The following is a 20,225-nucleotide window of genomic DNA, read 5'->3' as shown; positions in this document are numbered from 1 at the left end:
TGGTTACAGTCATAGCAGGTGACTCGAGTCTTGTCCTTCATGTTTGTTCGAGTCGCCTTTTTGTTTCTACAGATCTTTCGTACGAGCCTTACCAGCTCGGAAACAATCTCGTCGTCATCCTATGAGTCTGATTCGTCTTTGGACTCGGGTTTGGTTTTACGCTTTGTTTTAGCCTCCCGAGTTCTGCTTCTACCTACAATCAAAGCAATTCCCTTCTCGGCTGGATGTGCATTAGTCTGTTCATGCAATTCGAATTTGGAAAACAGTTCATCTAGTTTAATTAAAGATAAATCCTTGAAAACTTTGTAAGCATCAACCATGGATGCCCACAAAGTGTTCCCCGGAAAAGCGTTAAGCGCGTACCTTATGACGTCACGATTTTCTATTCGTTGCCCAATCGCGTGGAGTCCGTTAAGGAGGTCCTGGATGCACGCATGAAGCTGGCTCGCCGTCTCACTTTCCTAAATTTTTAAATTATACAATTTATTTAAAATTAAATTGCGCTTGCTTACCTTAGTGTCAGAAGTACCCTCATGCAGCTCGATTATCTTTTCCCATAACTCTTTTGCGCTTGAAAATGGTCCGACTCTATTCAGTTCTTCTTTTGTTAACCCGCATTATAGCATGCAAGTTGCTTTGGCATCGGCTTCAATCTTCTTCCTTATGTTGGTATCCCAGTTGATGCATGAAACTAGTTCTCCAGCGCCATCACGTGGAGGTTCGAGACCGGTCTGGATAATAATCCATATCTCGACTTCCGTCTTGAGGTGGTATTCCATCCGGTTCTTCTAATAATCAAAGTCCTCGCCGGAAAAGAGTGGCGGGCGGATTGTGCTAAAACCTTCTAGGAGAGCCATTAAAGAATCTAGCACTCAATAAAAAGAAAAACAAATTCCAGGACTTGATCCTGGATTAGCAGTGTGGGATGTATAATAAAAAGAAAATGAACTCGAGTGGTGTTGCACCAACTTCGAGCAAAAATTGATTCGAATGAGAAAACAGATCGAAATATAGCAATTATATTAATTCCAATCGACTCCGAAAAATTTGAGAGACCACGAAAAAATTTGCTTGGCTGGTGGATGCACCGAATCGAAGCGAACCCGCTCTGATACCAATTGTTCGATCGAAAGCGCTAGAGGGGGGTGAATAGCGCTCGTGGCTTTCATGCATTTCGTATTCTAAAATTCAAGTAATGCAGCAGAAATAATAAATGCCAAACACACACAGAAGACCAAGGTATTTACTTGGTTCGGAGCCTGTGGCGACTCCTACTCCAAGGCCCGCGATCGTAGATCACTTCGGTGGGTAATCACTATCAATCTGAAAATATTTTACAAGTTAAGAGTACAAGTGCTGAATAAAGGAATAATACTGAAAATACACAAGAATTGAAGAAATGAGGTCGTCAGTTGTCGGAGTAGCAGCGTTTGGTGGAAGCATTCGGAGAGCGTTCAAAAGCACCGGTTGTTCTGTTTGAGATTGATGATTAGGCTGCTTCCTGAGGCTCCTTTTTATAGGCTCTGTAAGATTGATCTAGATCCCCAAGTCTCGGGATCAAGTTTGACCTGAGGCGGATCCATCGACCGATCAAGTGATCTCCTCCTATCCGATCCGTCCGATCCGCTCGCTCTGCTTCGATCTAGTCAAGTCTTATCCCCAGTTCGGTCGACCGAAAACCCAGTTTGGTCGATCGATCCCCTACTCGAGCCCGGTTCACTCGCTGGAAGTCTGATCAACTGCTTTGGGGGTTCGGTCGATCGATACCCCGGTTCGGTCGACCGATCCCGGTCAATTCTGACCCTGCACAGAAATTGTTAGAAATGTTCTCCTGCAAAACAGAGTTAGAATTTAGCAGATAATACATAAGTAAATAAATTAACAATCTTCGAACTGTCCAGTTCTGACTTCGAATTTCCGACCGGAAACCCTAGGTCGAACCGACGCCTACTGTTCCCTCTTCCAGGGAACGCGCCGTTACCTACTCCACTCAGGAGAGTTTACCTTTTGCAGTTCGGTCCTCCAGACCGACTGAACTTTTGCTTGGCGCTCGAGTCTTTCGGTCTTTATCCTGGACGTCCGGTCCACGACTGGTCCAATCTTCCACCCGGTTCGCGACACCAGGATTTCAACCTAGGGTTACCGCCCCCAAGATTTTTGCCCGAAGACCTCGACCCGCCAAGGCTTTCCGCATAAGGTTATCACCCCGTATGACCTAGGGTTACCACTCCCTAGGGTTTTTCACTTGCCTAACCGCAGCTAGGACTTTTGCCTAAGTACACTTAGGACTTTCCTACAATGCTCATTCAACATAATAGTAAACAAAACACCTTAACTTTGAACCCTTTGACATAAACAAAATATAGGTTCGATCGTCGGATGCTTCCTGCACCAACAGATCTTTCTCGGCATTAGGGTAGGTCTCCATCCGACGATTAGTGTCGATGATCAGCGTATGCGTCGGTGATGAGTTGGGGAAGAAGAAGGCACTCGCGGCAAGGATCGGGCGGAGATGGGAGAAGGATCAATAGAAGAGAGGAATTGGGTTTTTATTAATATATATAGCTTAGGTTTAAGTAATTAAAACCTAAGTAAATTACTCAATCAAATCCCACCTTAATTAGGATATCTAAATAGGTTTTCTCTTATCCCACTCGATTCATCCCCTTAAACATGTCATACGAGCTCCAAAATATTTTTAAAAAAAAATCTTGAAAATTCTATTAAGGTTATTCATCCATTAAACTTTATTATATTATTGTTAAATTTGCTATATATTAAAAAGATTAAATTAACCAAGGACAAGGTGTCCAAGGTTAAAAAGATTAGATTTGTAGGTCAAGTGTCACCGGAGGTACACCGATATGGTCTAGCGATTGTGGATGGGTCACCTAGGGAGGTGACTAAGGTTAAGAGCTCAAGGGGAGCTCAAAGAGTCAATTTGGGACTCATGGCTAATGGATCTCAAGTGGATTTTACTTGGAAGTCTAGGAGAGTCATAGAGTGTATCAAATGATTTGGAGACGGACTTGAGTCTCAAACCTAGGGAATTGACACACATGGGTTGTGTTTCATGCAAGGAAATATGACATTGGGGTCATATTGCATGATAATTAATTTTGGATGTATAGATACCATATAAACCAATGCTAGGGATACATTGTGATTTAGTATGAGCAAATACATCAAGAGGAAGCCAAAACTAGGCTTTTAGGTCAAGGTTCAATTGAACCATTTAGATAATTTTGGATTTTGTGTCAATCTTGGGATTGGTGATAGATATATTTTGTAATGTATTTTTTTCCAAGTAGAATAGGTAAAATAGACCTCTCCCAAAATTTGAAGATTTTTAGATGTCTGTGGAATTTTTGGTGCATTTATAAAGTTGGGTCAGAAATACTGTTTGGGATGAAAATAGGGTGTCAGTCGATTGGTACAGTTCCAGTCGACTAGTAACAGTGTTTATCAAACACAGAATGGTTCTATGTGTTAATTTCAATAGGGGTAGTCGACGGGGGCAGTCGACTGATACCAGCTTGAAATTGTTTTCAGCATTGGACTTAACCAGGTCAGCTCGTATATGTGTATGAGATCCATGGGGGATAAATACATGAGTTTAGGGTTAGTTTGGATGATAAGTTTTAACAATTGGGAGATTGTTGGAGCTTTTAAATGTTAGGCAAAGGGGGAGAAGTAAGGTTAAGTTGGGAAAACCTAAAAATACCTTTGCGATGGTAAAAATCCTACCTCGGGAGCTTAGGTGTAGGGGGAGCCTTGTGATTGATTCTTAAATAGCCCTGTGGTAAAATTCCTTGCTCATTGGGGAGCTTATGTGTAGGGGGAGCCTGGGATAGATTCCAATGCATGTTTACATTTTCCATTCGGCGGTGTAAGTCCAAGTGTGTAGCCTTGGCAACATAAGTCCATTCGACGGTATAAGTCTAAGTGTGCAGCCTTGGCAACATAAGTCCATTAGGCGGTGTAAGTCCAAGTGTGCAACCTTGGCAATGTAAGTCCACTCAGCAATGCAAGTCCAAGTGTGTAGCCTTGGCAACGTAAGTCCATTATTTTTAGCATGTTTATTTGCTATTTGTTTTCCCTAACTTAAATGTATTACCAAACATCAAAAAAAAAGGAGATTGTTGGAGCAATCCCAATGGTCCATGCGATCATGTGTTTTGGTGTTTGGGCAAAGAGTTTAAGTTAGGTTCACCCTTGTATTTCGTGGACAAGGCAGCAAGGACAAGGGCTGAGGGAACCGACTTCGAGGCATACGCGAAGGATGACATTGGGACTAGCCACGAGCTTGGGTGCATCCAAGGGACGAGAGCCAAAGGAAGTAGGCTTGAAGGCAAGATGTCAAAGCTGCAACGAAGAGTGAAGTGAGTCGTAAGGGTGAGGGTCCAAGTGCTGAGAAATTATACTCGGGTACCAGTCGACTAGTGATTTCATCTGTCGACTGGTGTAGTCGACTGAGCAGTCTATTGGGAGAGAATAGAATGCCTCTGTTTGCTCGGCCAGTGTGGAGCTGCCGATTGGTACTTTTACCAGTTGACTGGTAGGCAACTGGCACTTTCACCAGTCGACTGGTAGGCAAGGTTTTCCGACCTGCAACATATATAACCAAGCCTTGGGAGCTTGGTTAAGACTGACAAAATTGGACTTGGTTAAAGTCTAATTAGTAGTCTACTAGTGCTTAAGGTTTCCCTTATGTCCAAGTGATCCTTGGTGAGTGTTGTGGTGAGTTTTCTCCACCTACAAGGAGGTTTGAGCTAGTCGGAGTTTCTGGAGACTAATCCACCGACGAATTGAGGGATCGTCCATCTTATGGATAGTCGTGGAGTAGGAGCTCTAATCTCTGAATCACGTTACATTAACGTATATTGGTTTGCTGTTCTTTTTTAGTCTTTGTATTTCCTTATTATTTTTAGATTATATTGTTTGTTTTGTGTTATTCATCTGCGCAAGCTAACATACGTAGGAAGTTGTCGATTTGGGAGTGTCGTCCATTCAACTCCCCTTTTAGCTGGCCGCAAGATCATCCAACAACAAATTCAGCGTTACCAAAGGCTAGACTCATTTAAGTTCATAGCAACATCGTTGAAGCTTGAGCGCAACACTATTTTAGAGTCTTGCAAGTATAACGGAGCAATTGAAGAGGTAGAGAGATGATCTTGAATTTGTTATTCGAGGCTTCTTTTATAGGGTGATTGGGTGCCTGGATCAACCTCGAGCGCTTCTAGTATGGCTTATCCAATCCACATCCTTCAGTGAGTTAGCCGACTCTGGGTGTCTAGATCCCTTTCGAATGCCAGATTTGTTGACATGGTGATCAATGATGAAGCTTTATCCGTGTCAAGTTTATCCCTTCTCAAGCACCTGGAAGCTAACGTGCACCACCTAATTACGACATGCCACCTCATTGGACGCAAGCTAGACTTTGAGAAATTTGAGCGTCTAGAGATATTCAAGGCATCCGAATCTCCAGTCACTTGGATCTACTCCGAGTGGCCAGAGTTCCCTGATTCCGACCAACTCCCATTTTTAGCTTCCTGCATCATAGTATTAGCACAAGTATAATAAAAGTATGATTGATAGATTTTCAGCTGTCCGATCCAACTTTACTTCTCCTGTGAAACCTTAGGATGATTTAGGAGCAGTAACAGTTGTGCTAGATGATAAACTACCAGAAAACCCAATTGGTTCATACAAATATAGCTCTTCATGACAATACTAATTGTAGTAATTTGGCATAAAACTATTTCTACATATATGTACTTTCATGGTATCTTCATCACAAAAGGCTCTATTTCTAAATTTAGAATAATTATAAGGACATCGTATTTCGATACCATTCATATATTCTAGATGACTCTTAGCAAAGTTTACAAAATGTTCTAACTTTAGCAATAAAATTATTTTTAATAAATCTATTTTCTAATTAATTGTACATTCAAGCTTTATTCATATACATTGTCATCTAATAAGAATACAATTTCATACAATTTGTCATAAAATATATGGATTGCTATAACTGGTAAATTAAGAATTAAAAATTAACTTAGATGTAAATATAGTAACACTAAAATAACAAAATGACTGTATATCAATTTATAGATCAAATTTCTAACTTAACATACATCTAAATTCATCTATATAAAATTGCATATAGGTAACGTTTAATAAATTATACCTAAAAATGTGTAGTCCAATCGAAGAATAGTAGTAAATACAATATACTACAAAATAAAAATAAAATAAATAAAATTAATCATAAACAATATCTAATTATTGGACAAATTCACACGTGTTGGCGGGTGGCACAGCCGACGGCACGGCGAGCCGCGTTTTAGCGGCCGACACATCTGCTAGCCATGTGTTAATGGCCAACACAACCGCTAGTCGTGTGCTAGTGATTGGCACAACCGCCAGTCGTATGCTAGCGGCTGGCACAACCGTATGTTGGCGGCCAGCACAGCCACCAGCAACGTGCTGGTGGCTGGCACAACCATCAGCCGCATGCTAGCAGCTGGCACAACTGCCAGCACGGCCAAGCACGTGCTGGCGGCCTGCACAACTGCCAAGTCTGTGTTGTACCTGCCACTAGTCGCGTTTTAGTGGCCGACACAAACGCCAGCTGTGTGTTGTGCCGGCCACCATTCCCTACCTGTGTTGGGAAGAGGGAGAGAGGGAGACTCACTAGAGAATAGTCAGAAGTTGGAGATTGGAGAGAACATGTCACTACAACAAAAACCCTCATAGACATCGGTTTTCCACCGGTGTCTATTACATTTTCGACCGATGTCAATGAAGCCGATGTAAAAGGTCTGCCATTTTAGACATCGGGTTAAAACAGGTGTAGTATCACTTAACGACACCGGTGTTCGAATCGGTTATTAACCGGTGTAGTATCACTTAACGACACAGTTTCATCAACGGTGTAAAATCGATGTAATATTATATGTTAATAACACCAGTTTTGGCAGCGGTATACGACCGATGTAATATTAGTTAATAACACCGGTTTTGCAACGTTTGAAAACCGATGTAATATGGGTATTTTTAACAGCATAAATTTGATTTCCGAAACAATGAAAAATTGACAGTAACAAAAAAAATACACAAATATTCACAAATTACACAAATATTCTTCATTCAACAGTATCTATAAAATATACAAATATTCACAAATTACATAAATAATCTTCTTACAACAGTATCCATAAAATACCCAAACATTCTTTTTACATCAAAAGCTAATAGATATCAGAATCAAGGTAGAACATTCTTTTAACAACACATCAAGGTAGAACCGCACTTCAAATGTAATCTAGCATGCATTCAGCCCACTCGAACCGCACTTCATCAATTTTAACTTTGGAGTACTTGAGATTTGTAAACTGTAAAAATACATAAATAATATATTAGTAAAGATGCAATTTTGAAAGCTGGAAATGGTAAAGATGCAATTTTGAAAGCTAGAAATGGTAAAGATGCAATTTTGATTTATTTATTTATTTTCCAAATATCTGCTCTAGCTCTAACGAGGCCAGTCTAGTTTTTCTGATCTCTATCCTTCTAACACTTCAAATCAAGCATTTTGAAAGCTTTTCAGTCTGATTTTGCAATGAGAACTACCAATAAACTAAATTTGAATGCAAAATATCAAAACCAAAGAAAATCCCTTTCTAATTGATACTTGCAACAAAGATAATCTACAATACTTTATACAAAGTTAATTCATGATCAGGACGCAATAATCCACCATATGTCAAATAACTAAAACAAATGTGTACATGTATCAAATAAAATAGAATACTGAGTTTTTAAAAGCTGTTGTGGAAGACTATTGTTCATAATGCTTAATTCATTGAAGGATAATTACGCGCATCAACATACACACCGATACACATATACATATGCAATTTAGCACAAAAAACTCATTGTAAAATCTAAAACTTTCATATATGACACTTAGTATATGCTGCTTAGAATATAACATAGATAATTTGCTCCTTTTAATTAAAGTGTAGAGATTGATAAGAACCGACAACATCATACAACAAATTACTAGGCATGATAATGGTTGAACAAAGAAATATGACTACACAACAAATCCAGTGAAGGAAGCATAGAAGAACAAAGAAAATGTTCATAGTTAACAAGCAACTGAAGAGATATACTATTTATTGTACTACCTCTGATGCCATCTTCCAAATCTCATAAGCAAGAATGCAACTGTGCCCTTTGTATACACATGGCTAATAGACATAATACAATAAGGAGCAAAAGCTATAAAATTCACCATCACCACGCAATCAATGAAGCAGACAAACACAAGGTGGGTTGATATGCAGTGAAAGTGTTAATTAAGTGGAACTGCAGCAAATTACCTGTTTCTATGTTTCATCATCAGTACAGTTAGCCATGTGCATGAAGATGGGGGTCTAAATCTCTGTACAGGAGATTTAGATGGTTAAGTAGTTTCTATTACTGGCTTTTACTGTAACAGATCAACTGAAAAGTGTATATCTGGTTAATTTACAAGTAATGAAGTATTCACAATTAGGAAGCTATTTAATGGTCTTCTTTCTTATCAAGAGCAGGGAATTTTCTTGATGCAAACTAGCCAATTACTGTAATCATAGGGCACTAGGTCACAAAACTCAGAAACATCAATTATGATAGGACGCTGAGATCCTAAGCAGCAATTTTACTTCAAAAAAACCTTGGAAACGATCCCAAATTCAAGAACATAAAGATCCTAACATATCTCACTTACATCCGTCAACTCTGCCATACAGCACAGCGGACAACAAGAGTGGTGCATGGTCGCCAATTGCACTAGTGAAGGTTCTCCTCTCTTTTTCTCTCAAATTTGATTGGCTGACTATTTATCCTAAAAGCTAAGTTGTTAGGAAAGAGAGAAAGAGACTAATATATACATCGATATCCTTAATAATCTCCATCTCTTTCTCCAATTCTAATTCCCTCTTTTCGGCCACTCTAGTTACTTTTGAGGGCATTTTTACTAGACTTTGGTTGGCTATTACTGATCTTATTCTTAAGCCAAACCAGCTGATTAGATTGACAAATATTCATTTATGAATCTCTAGTAGCACAATCGAAATCTGATTAAAGACAACCTTAATAGATTGTCCACACTCCAGATTCTGCGAACCACCATATTGTCAATTGAGGCATTCTCTATCCACCAAGTAATTCGCTCCTTCTAATCTCCTTCTCAACATTGATGATAGTCAAAATCCAGTGAAAACTACACAAAGAAATATAATTAGTGTATATATGTATCTTGTAAGTTCTCAAAATAACTCTTTTATTATTTCCTTTACCATAGTTCAATGGTCAAAACTTTGACAGGAATTAACAACTACAGAAAAAAACTAAACTTTTGACAAGAATCTTTAGATGTCTTTCAGATTTTTTTTTGGCAAAATACATATATACATATTAGAAACTTAACCCAAAATATAAACAGATACCAAAACTTCAGCACCTGGAACTTCTGAAACAACAAATTTGCAACACTTAAAATATGATCAAAGAAAAATACACTAATTCACCAAACAAAGAACAAGAACTTGTCCCCAGGTCATCTTAAGAAATTCCAGATATTTATCTGCAGCAGAACTACATCCTAGAAATGCCCTCATTAAGTAACAAAATTCAATCCTCAGACTACTCTGATGGGCGAGTATGTGAAGAAAAGAACCAGAATTGCTCAGAAAGGTAATGGATAAATAAAGTAAACCTTATGCATACACCAGCACATAAAACTCCTTTCATATTTCTAAGATTTTATTGATTGCGATAGAATGGACAAAGAAAGAGTGGAGTCGAAACGTACAAACAACACTAATTCTTCTAAATTCAGCATAAATGTAACAGTGTGAGATAAATGAAATTTATGAAGTAAACAAAAAATTGAAGTGTGAGATAAAAAACTCTAGATAAAAGTGGTTGTCACCTTGGCAAACTTATCTGATGAACCTGTTAGAAAATGAGAGTCATCTACAGATTTTGATAGGGAGGTAATTGTTTTCTGATGACCAATTTCTTTATCTGCCTCCTTCAGCAGTTTGCCAGTCTGAAAAGTTCACACAAAAATACCACAATAAATACACATGTTGCCCAATGACAACAAGAATGAAATTGACTATGCTGTGATGAAGAGTTGGGCAAGGTCTTGACTAATTAAAAAATGAAATCAAATAAGTCTGAAATTTTATATATCTTAGATTTTGTACTGCTATTCCTTGCAACCGATTTGATTTCCTTGGCTCATCAAGAATGGAATGATAGTTAAATTAGATATGATAACAGTCTCTTATAATTATATGTTGTCAAACGGCATGAAATTTCCTTGAAAGATAAGAGCCACCACAAAATATGGCAAACATGAAAAGTAGACCATGTGAAAGAATGATATATTAGGAACTGGTACAATAATTGTAGGGGGGACTAATACGGTATCAGAGGGAAAAAAAACCATACTTAGCTAACGTCGCATCACAAAACAGCAAATTTACATATTAGAAGATAGAAACATCCATCAAGTCTTTGGTAAATAATTCCAAGAAAATGAATAGCTTATACATAGATGATATGACTAATTCAGTAGTTTCTGCACAAGAAAACATCATGAAATGACTGTCCTATAGCAGTGAAGAGATGGTGAGAACACTAAGGTTATACATAGGTGATATGACTGATCATGCTTCAAGTGAACTCCTGACTTCCTAGGAATACAAAGTCATTGGACTAGAACTGCTAGATTAGTCGATTGACTATATTGACTAATCTGACGATAAACAATCTATAGTGCTAGCTATAACAGCATGAGCAAATTTCAGTCATGCATGAACCTACAAAGTAATGATAGTTCAATAATTATCTTGTACATTCTCGTGGAGCCTACCTCAAGGCCAAGGCAACATTATGTTGAAGAACTTAGATATGTAGTTAAGATAAAAGCTAGCATGTTCAAAGTGTAAACTGTTGGTGCAACCTTAGGTCATGGTTGACCTGGTTGACCTGACTCGAGTTGACCTAACTCGAGTTGTGTTTTGATGTTTGATGATGTTTGACGAGAAGAGAGTTGTATTCTTGATGTTTGACAAGAATAGGTGTTTGGGAGATTGTAGGTGCAACCTTAGGTCAAGGTTGACCTGGTTGACCTGATTCGGGAAAAGTCCAAGCAGGGAGCTTGGCACGCGAAAAGTCCAAGTATGGAGACTTGGCACTGGAAAAGTCCAAGCAGGGAGCTTGGCACGCGAGAAGTCCAAGTGTGGAGACTTGGCACGGGAAAAGTCCAAGTATGGAGACTTGGCACTGGAAAAGTCCAAGTATGGAGACTTGGCACGGAGAAGTCCAAGCAGGGAGCTTGGCACGAGGGAAAGACCTAACTGGGATGTTAGGCAGGTAGAAAGTCCTGGTGAGTGAAACCAGGCAGTGGGAAAGACCTAACTGGGATGTTAGGCAGTGTGGAAAGTCCTGGTGAGTGAAGCGAGGCAGTGGGAAAGTCCTAACTGGGATGTTAGGCAGTTGGAAAGTCCTGGTGAGTGAAGCCAGGCAGTGAGAAAGTCCTAACTGGGATGTTAGGCAGTGTGGAAATCCTGGTGAGTGAAGCCAGGTGAAAGTCCGGGTGAGTGAAGCCAGGCAAGGGAAAATCCAGATGGATCAGGGATGATCGGACATCTGGTGTTGAGGAAAGTCCCGGACACTTGGCGGGGAATTCTAGATGGTCAAGGGAGTGACCAGATGCTAGGAATGAAGTACCAACAGGTCAAGGTTGACCGAATGTTGGTTTGGAAGGCTTGGGACTTGGTTTGGGCAAAAACCAAGTCACTAGTTATCTGATCGGTCTGGTGACCGATCAGTAACCGATCAGTGTGCTACTGATCGGTATCTGATCGGTCTGCAGACCGATCAGAAGGTGATCAATAGCCGCGAGAAAGACGCTGTAGGACCGCCCAGGGCCTGATCGGTCTGGCGACCGATCAGAAGGGTCCTGGACCGATCAGGGTGGAGCCTGATCGGTCCACGTTCGACCGTTGAGTCACAACGGGTCGCTCCGTCTTTTCCGCTGGCTTCTGTCTTCGCTGTGCAGGTTCGCAGGTTATAAAAGAAGATCAAGGCTTTGGTGCTACTCCTTCCTTTTTCCTTCTTCCTGTCCCTAAGTGTTGCTGTGCTTGAGCTTTGTTGAGCTCCTCCAAAGCTTCGCGTGAGCTTCCGACTGGATCATCTGCTGTTGTAGGCGCTTGGAGCTGTTGCTTCCCTCCAATCGACAAGAAAGCAAGCAATTGGTAGAGTGCTATTGTATTCATATTGTATTGCTTTTCTTACTGTTCTTGTACTCTTTGTTTGCTGTTGCAAACGTTTGTGGCGAGGTTTCTCCACCCACAAGGAGTATATTGTATTAGCCGGTTCTCCGGGGACTCATCCACCGACGGATTGACTGGACTCGTCCACCTTACGGACACGCCGAGGAGTAGGAGCCCTAATCTCCGAACCTCGTTACATCCTTGTGTTAAGGTTTGGTTTTCTTCTCTTTCGTTTCTTTGTATTTTCCGCTGCGCTAACACGTTTTGTAGAAAGAAACGACGATTTGGGGTCGGCTATTCACACCCCCCCCCCTCTCTAGCCGAGTACGAACGATCCTAACATAAACAAAGTATATTTTGTTTAATTAATTCCAGCTGTGTATCCATACGGCATGACGTGACTGCACGCATAGAAGTAAGCTTGGAAAAGTGTTAACAAAGTAAGCTTGGATATGGTGGATGGTGAGGTAGATGCTTCCAGTGTTTGGAAAATTGTTAACAAGTTAATCTTGGGCCATGTTAATAGGTCGATAAAAGTAAGCTTGTATTTTGATTGTTGCTTCTTAGATGGTGAATTAACAGATTGAGAACATCCATATTCTAATCCTGAATATGCTATAGAAGACTGATTAATACAGACTAGAATGACAATTAATGATTGGAAAAAAAAAGAAACATTGATTATCATTTAGAAGATGAAAATCCTTCTAGATGTCCATTAAAAACTTATTATACATTTTATGATTCCCAGCACATAAAATTAAAACAAGTAACTGTTATAAAAAATATAAATGACTCCACAAAAGATTTGTCATGGCAAACATACCTTTCCAAAAAAAGTATTTTACAATCTTTAACCTTCAAGGCAAAGAACCAATAAAGCTTGCAAACACAAACGAAAAACGTCAAATAACAAGACCTTTTTTCCAAATAATTCTTTTCTTTCTCAAAAGAAATTAAAAAGGAATATGGCATGATTTTTGAAGCTGGCAGAGTTGTTACACCTAAAAATCATATCAAACCATGTAAACGTTTTATGGATGACTACCAACAGAAATTTCCAAAGTTTATTTAAATTGAAGCTTTTGTGCAACATGAGTTCTCAAACTTCGATTTGCATGTAGTAAATAAGTATGACATGGTACATAAAGCTAATAATAACATGTTTTAGACTTATGAAGTAAAAAAACAAATTTCCTCAAGAGAATAATCATATCTATCAAGAACTATCCTTTAACAATACAGAGGAAAACAAATGAAATGGAAGAAAAGAATGAATGGGAATAGTACAGACTTCACGAAAAAAAGGAGTCAATTTGAAGCCTATATAGCAATTCCTATAACTTGTACATGTACTTACAAGCTAGGCTCATGCTCAAGTGTAGTCTTCTCTCTATGAGGAGAAAAAATATCATTGAATTCCACAATGGAGAGACAAACCTGAAAATTGACATAAACAATAAATGAGTTCAATGCTTGAACATATAGAACATCTCATTGGTATACCCAACTTAATAAGTATGCACTACAAGAAAAAAGCTAATAGACAACGCTTTTAAAGCGTTGTCTTTGTGCCTGAAAAAGCCTTGTTAAAGGCACTGTTGTTAAAAGTCTGCTCAACGACAACGCTTTTAAAGCGTTGTCGTTTGTAGCGAAGACAACGCTTTTGCAGCACTATTACAACGCTTAAAAAACGTTGTTGTTTTTTTTACAAAGACAACACTTTTTGCAACGCTTTAAAAGCGTTGTCGTTTTAAAGAAAAAAAATAAAAATAAATTATTTAAAAATCATTATTTTTATATTTACGAAACTATTATTTTTCTTTTACCATGTCTAGATTCGAATTTTACATATAATCAACTCAGCTAATGATTTCAAACTCATACCAAAATAATAGAATTCTGACATTGAAGTAATATTAGTATTTAATTACATGAGAAGCTAGTAAATATCAAAATTAACACTAATTCTGTTTCAAAATAGATAATGATATTCCTCGAACTCTTCCTAAATCCAGCTTTAGTTCTACACTGATGGAAACCATCTGCTTCTCTGTGAACTTGGAGACAGACTCTGCATCAAATTCAACAAATGCCACCCTGCCACACAACATTTCTTTCAAGATTCTAAATTGTTTGAAACAAGTACTTTCCCTTGAATAAAAACGGTTTCTAGCATTAGTTCTAACCTGAATTCATTCCTCTTCTTCAGTATAGTAGTCCAGTCCATCCCCACTTGAGCTCCTGTTAGAACAAGCAACTCAAACAACATCCTGCAAGTTGCATGTGGTACCAAACAACTCAACCTAAAACGGAGTCATTGTTAATGTGATACCAAACAGATGCAAATGAAGTCTTTTTCACAATTTAAATCCTAATTAACTAAGTTGCATGTGCAACCATATTATGGCTAGGGAGACCAAAATACATGTACTACCCAAACTGAATCCTAGTGTCTAAAAGATTAAGATCAAGTGAATCCTATATAAACAGCATAAGTTTGGATCCTCAACCAACTCACTAACTTTCATGTACTTGTGCTTTTTCTATTTTCTACCATATACTAGATCTTGAGACTATTAATCAGTGAATCATTTCAAAGGTAAAAACAAACATACAATGGCCTTTAATAGAGATCTATCATCATCTGTGAGAAATGTAACAGCATATCCTTCGCGCCCAGCTCGAGCAGTACGACCAACACGATGAAGATAACTGTGAAGTGAAATAAAACAGATCATTAGATAATGGCAAAGTGATATATAACATTACATAGAAATATAGAATAACTGTAGATCGGTGAAATGGAAATACATCAATTTGTGTCTGCAGAAAATTCAAAAAACAAGTTGAAACTGTACTAAGCAAGCACTAATACAATGCTAAGTTAATACAGAGCCTAAGTCAATCATGTCATCTGCGGCAAGCAATGCCAAGGATACCAATATAACCCTTATAATGAAATCAAGAACATGAAATTTCACAAATAGAACAAAATTTCTGGAAAAGGATAATACAGAATATAGAAGATTTAAAAAAAAATAGTATAAAGACAATGTATGTCATTTACATTGAAGAAAATTATTGTAAGTCATTCAGTTTGTTTGTTGATGTCTATTATGATTTGAGTTCTGTAAAAAGCATATCAGCCTACTTCAAAGAAGCTAGGTAACAACTAACTCTAAAAGACAAAAGATTCTTATGTTAGAGTGATTTGAGTTCTATGGAAACATAGAACTGATGTTATAAAGGAATGACTGTGAAAAGAAAAGGAATTGTGGGTTATAATCAAGGTCTTAAACACTCATATGATGTTATGCTGCCTACTAGGAATCACTAAATACTTGCTTTATTTCCACAACAATAGGTACAACTTCCTAAGGATCATAGTGATAATCCACCAAGAAGTCATTAACTAAATGGACTGATCTATCATCTCCTTTATAAGTAAGCCTTCAATAAAATAACTTGTGGACCAACACCCCCACCCTAGAAACAGAACCTTCAATGCACAAAGAAACAAACCAAGGTAACAGGTCCTGGGGAGGTAGGAATACCACCATAGGCTCATAGTGAAGGTACACACAATCTTCCATATTGCCATAATATTATCTTGGTGTTAGCAATTATAGTATGCAATTATTCTTGTATATTTTTTCTACTGCATTAATTATTGTATAGCAAAGAAATATTAGTTTATATTTACAGAAGACTAACTATTCCTCTTCTTAGCTCATCCATGCTGTACTTTAATAGTTGAGATTCTCTACAAACTTGTTTTATTTTTAATGTCATGTGAATGCGAGCGTGCGGGGAATACTAAGAATGATTAAGTGAAGAAACAAAGTAGGATTTAAATGAGACAGAGATTGATGTTAAAATAGACTTGAAACTTTGTGTTCATTAGAACACCTATGACCTGACGCCAGCTCTCTGCTGTAGTTTGTATAGAATTCAATGAGAGAGATTTAGAACTGCCCCATAAAAATATCCATCTTTGTTTGCCACTTCAATGTCATATGGGTCTACATACATAGTCAAATCTCTAGTTTCAATATGCAGAAAGAGGCCAATTTGGGTTTTCTATAGTTATGATAGTTTCAGAAAAAGAAGCATATGGAATGCATATTTTTCAAACAAAAAGGTTTTCAGTTGCTCGAAGAATGCTAAATCCCTAAATAAAAGGTGGGAAAAAAATCTTAACAATATAGGAACTATGTATTCTCATGTACACAACATCAGATCTGGGACAAATTGCACTCGCCATTGGCATGCTTTTACCTACTTCCAGATTGATCTACAATCGAATCACCACACTTCAAAATTTCTAATTCAAACCCTGAGTTACTTGGAGGCAGGAGAATCTCGAAACAAATGTGGAAAATCAGTAATGAAGCAGGAAGCAACTGACCTCTGAGGGACGAGGCGGCCAACAGTGCAGCCACGGAAGAGTTGGATCTCGGTCTCCTCAGCCACCGCAGTAGAAGGGAGACAGGCATGCGTTGTGAGGAGGAGGTTACGATGGATGAGGAAACCAGTGCCTGCGCCGTCGCCGCCGTAGCCTCCGACGACGGAGATGGACGCGAGCGCGAGGCCTTTGGACGAGAATATGCTGTCCTTCATCCTCTCCGATCTTGAGAAGAGACGGCCGGAGGTGGGAGGTCGCGTGCCCTAGCCGCGCGAGAGGAGATGTCGCGAAAGCACTGTGTCGTCGCATGGTTAAAAGGAAACGAAGTTTTCTCCTCCTTTAATCTGGGTCGTCCATATTGTGATAAAGATGGATGAAGATCTAGCCGTCAGATCTTGAGATAAGTGGTCTAGATCACTTAAGATTGAGATGATAACTTGACAGTAGACAACGCTTTTTAAAAATCGTTGTCGTAGACACTAAAAAAAATGCTAATAGACAACGCTTTTTACGAAGCGTTGTCTTTGACCGGTAAAAATCACTAATAGACAACGGTTTTTAGAAAAGCGTTGTCTATTAATAAGAAAATAATGAAATAGACAACGCTTTTCACTAAAAGCGTTGTTAAAGAAAAATAGACAACGTTTTTTATAAAAAGCGTTGTCGTTTAAGTGTTGTAGAATCCCAATTTTCTTGTAGTGATGGTCAAGATTACTACTAAATCCAGGAGTCCAATTTGTTTTTTTTGTAACTACAGCTAAGAAATAAAATACAAAGTAACACAAACAAGTAATGGGATGGAGCATTAACCATCAAATGTAACTTGTAAGTCATTAGGTAACTTTTTGTAGTGAGAAGAAACATAAAGGGAAATCATGCCCTGTAATATAAATGAAAAAATAGCACAAATTTAACCAAATAAAAGTATCTATAAACATATCTCACTCTCCTTGTGATATTAGAAAAGTATATCTCAGTTGACATAGTAAAGGGCACATTCACTTGGATGTGGAAGTCTAGACAAATAAAAGATCATTTAGAGAATGACCTGAAAAACAATTATTTACTTTTCTTCAAGAATACTAACATAGTGATATTTGGAATGTAACTTGCAACATGCAAGCAAAGTAATTCATTAAGCCATGACTTAATTGAATCCTCAGTAGCATATCTGCTAGCTTGTGCAATTCCATCTTCTTGAAAAGCTTACCAGTATATGGAGATGGAAAAACACGAGAGTTTCAAAAGCAGATAACGATGTCGTTGCCTCGCTACAGGCCACTACTTAGACCCCCTCGTGTGCAACCGTTTGTGAACGGGCTGCCTCGTGAGGCATCGACCCCCTCGCATGCAGCCATTCGCAAATCGACCGCTAGTAAACTAGTGGCCTGGAGAGGCTGCGACCCCCTTGAGTGTGGCCGCACCTAAAGTATCCTCTCATCGCCTGGCGAGGTTACGCACGGTGCTGCGGAGAGGGAAGAAATAAGATATAGGGTTACCTTTGAACTCCTTGCTTACTGCGAAGAGGGAAGAACCTGGTGCGCTACAAATACGAAAGGAAAGAAGGGGTGGGAGAGAGGAAACCTAGCGGTGATAGAGGAAAGGAAAGGAGATGGAAGAAACCTAGCGGTGATAGAGGAAAGGAAGGAGAGGGGAGGAAATAATGATTGAGTGGGAAGGAAAGTTTAGGTTAATATGTTTATAAAATAATGACATTTATAAAATATGTCACCATACAAAGTTTAATATGATAATTTTTATAAAAAAATAATTAATGGTAAAGAATGTCATTATAAAATATTTATAATGACATTTTTTAATAAGTGTCATATAGAAAATGTCACAATAGACTTTTTTTTCTTGTAGTGAGAGAAAGGGGCGTTGATCTAGGAAGGGGAAGGACGGTGCGATATAGGTTTAGGTTTGGAGGGAAGAGTGAAGTGTTACAAATTTTGGCTAAGTATTGGGGGGGAAATTAAATTATTTTATTTATCATAGACATCGGGTTTTAAAAACCGATGTTAAAATCGGTGTCTATTAACGAAAAAAAGGCGCTCATAGACATCGGCTAAAAAAGCCGATGTCTATGAACGAAAATCTGCGAAAATACTCAAAGACATCGGTTTTTGCTTAAAACCGTTGTTGTTCCACCGATGTCTATGAGGGTTTTTGTTGTAGTGTGTGCGCGTAAGGAATCAGGGTCGTGTCCTAGAATTTTAATTGGACTTACCATTAGATTTATTTTCATCGATAATATGTCGGTAATCCCTAATATTACTGACGAAACACAAATTCCATCGGTATTTACCGACGGAATAGTCGTTTCGTCAGTAATGCCTTGTTGGTTTTACCGATGGAACATATATTCCGTCAGTGTTAACCGACAGAAAAAATATTCCGTCAGCAAACCCTAGTGTTTTCGTGTTGATCCGGCGGTTAGAACAAGGGACCCCCATTCTGAGGGGTCAATGCCACGTGGGAGTCAAAAGGTCAGGTGACCGACCGGCTGGCCGACCGGTGAATAACCGATGGCGAAAGGCACCCCGACAGAAGTCGGGGTTCTGGCGCTCAATTGAACAGTAGCGAAGAGCCGAGCGGAAGGCCTAAGACAAGGTGACATACTGTTAGCAGTCCCCACAGCACCTTACCGAGGATCTACCCAGCATACCGAGGCATACGAAGAGTCGGACGGGGTGTGATTGGTTTTGGGGTGTGGAGTAAGATGAGTGCCGGCCGGACGGGCACCTCGTCATGGGGTAGGGAAAGGACAATTTATATCTTATGACAGCGGACAAGTCCTATGACTAGGTCATACTCCTAATCTGGCGACGAGGTGTTCTGTTGTCCCATCGAGAGCGTGCTTGGACTGTAGCAGTATGGTGTCAGGTAAGCCCTCTGACAAACACATACCGAGGTATGGGCTAAGAACAAGTGTTTACCTCGATTGGTGTGCATGAGTTTCTTTCAGCCCTATATAAGAAGCCTTATACTTTGCCAGAGGTACGCGTTCAACACCTTTGGAGCCACTTTTTTCACTGCTTGCTTGCCTGACTTGAGCGTCGGAGGATCGTCGCCGGGAACCCCTTCCCGGCCCGACTTTTGTGCAGGTTTCCCGGAGGTTCGTGCAATCAGTCGAAGATCCACGTCAGCAACCGGGGAGCGTCACGTGCCCAGCGTCCGTTGATTCGGCATTCGGACAGGATCACGTGTCATGACTTATCTTATTGTGTTAACCGACAGAAAAAATATTCCATCAGTAAACCCTAGTGTTTTCGTGTCATTACTTATCTTATTGACGAAATATGATTTTCGTAGGTAATTACCGACGGAAATAATATTTCATTGATTACCCACGAAATAAAATTCCGTCGATATTTCCGTTGCTATTCTGAAATATATTTGTAGTGACAAAGGGCTTGCTCCGTCGGCATATGCCCAACCGCTTAAGAGCTTCGGTACATCTCTATTGACAA

The 20,225-nt window shown here is 39.1% G+C and overlaps 2 protein-coding genes across 4 annotated transcripts; both read right to left on the bottom strand.

Moving 5' to 3' along the window:
- Positions 1-10,061: 10,061 nt before the first annotated feature.
- Positions 10,062-18,094, bottom strand: LOC122005670. Its single transcript, XM_042560791.1, has 4 exons — positions 17,840-18,094; positions 17,681-17,768; positions 13,705-13,784; positions 10,062-10,108 (listed from the first exon to the last, which is right to left on the bottom strand). Exons 1-4 carry the CDS (start codon positions 17,943-17,945, stop codon positions 10,080-10,082), a joined length of 303 nt encoding a protein of 100 aa, XP_042416725.1. The 5' UTR covers positions 17,946-18,094; the 3' UTR covers positions 10,062-10,079.
- Positions 14,361-17,058, bottom strand: LOC122005669. 3 transcript variants are annotated; one of them, XM_042560789.1, is made up of 4 exons: positions 16,756-17,055; positions 14,963-15,059; positions 14,534-14,588; positions 14,361-14,444 (listed from the first exon to the last, which is right to left on the bottom strand). In XM_042560789.1, exons 1-3 carry the CDS (start codon positions 16,965-16,967, stop codon positions 14,553-14,555), a joined length of 345 nt encoding a protein of 114 aa, XP_042416723.1. In that variant the 5' UTR covers positions 16,968-17,055; the 3' UTR covers positions 14,361-14,444; positions 14,534-14,552. The 3 variants fall into 3 exon arrangements, with proteins under 3 accessions (XP_042416723.1, XP_042416722.1, XP_042416724.1); XM_042560788.1 differs by having other exon boundaries at positions 14,379-14,444; positions 14,534-14,650; positions 16,756-17,058; XM_042560790.1 differs by having other exon boundaries at positions 14,379-14,444; positions 14,534-14,617; positions 16,756-17,058.
- Positions 18,095-20,225: the final 2,131 nt, after the last annotated feature.

This window comes from Zingiber officinale, chromosome 7B (genome assembly GCF_018446385.1).
Source record: "Zingiber officinale cultivar Zhangliang chromosome 7B, Zo_v1.1, whole genome shotgun sequence".
Lineage (NCBI taxonomy): Eukaryota > Viridiplantae > Streptophyta > Magnoliopsida > Zingiberales > Zingiberaceae > Zingiber > Zingiber officinale.
This window is presented reverse-complemented; position numbering and strand designations above follow the sequence as displayed.

Excerpts from the sequence above, each read along its gene's own strand:
- LOC122005669 (XM_042560788.1), bottom strand. The coding sequence starts at position 16,967 with ATGAAGGACAGCATATTCTCGTCCAAAGGCCTCGCGCTCGCGTCCATC. Across the intron at positions 15,060-16,755 it reads GGCCGCCTCGTCCCTCAGAG|TTATCTTCATCGTGTTGGTC; the intron begins GTCAGTTGCTTC and ends TTCACTTCACAG. Across the intron at positions 14,651-14,962 it reads GATCTCTATTAAAGGCCATT|GTTGAGTTGTTTGGTACCAC; the intron begins GTATGTTTGTTT and ends ACTCCGTTTTAG.
- LOC122005670 (XM_042560791.1), bottom strand. The coding sequence starts at position 17,945 with ATGGAATTGCACAAGCTAGCAGATATGCTACTGAGGATTCAATTAAGT. Across the intron at positions 17,769-17,839 it reads TACATTCCAAATATCACTAT|ACTTCCACATCCAAGTGAAT; the intron begins GTTAGTATTCTT and ends TTATTTGTCTAG. Across the intron at positions 13,785-17,680 it reads AGAGTGAGATATGTTTATAG|GTTTGTCTCTCCATTGTGGA; the intron begins ATACTTTTATTT and ends GTCAATTTTCAG.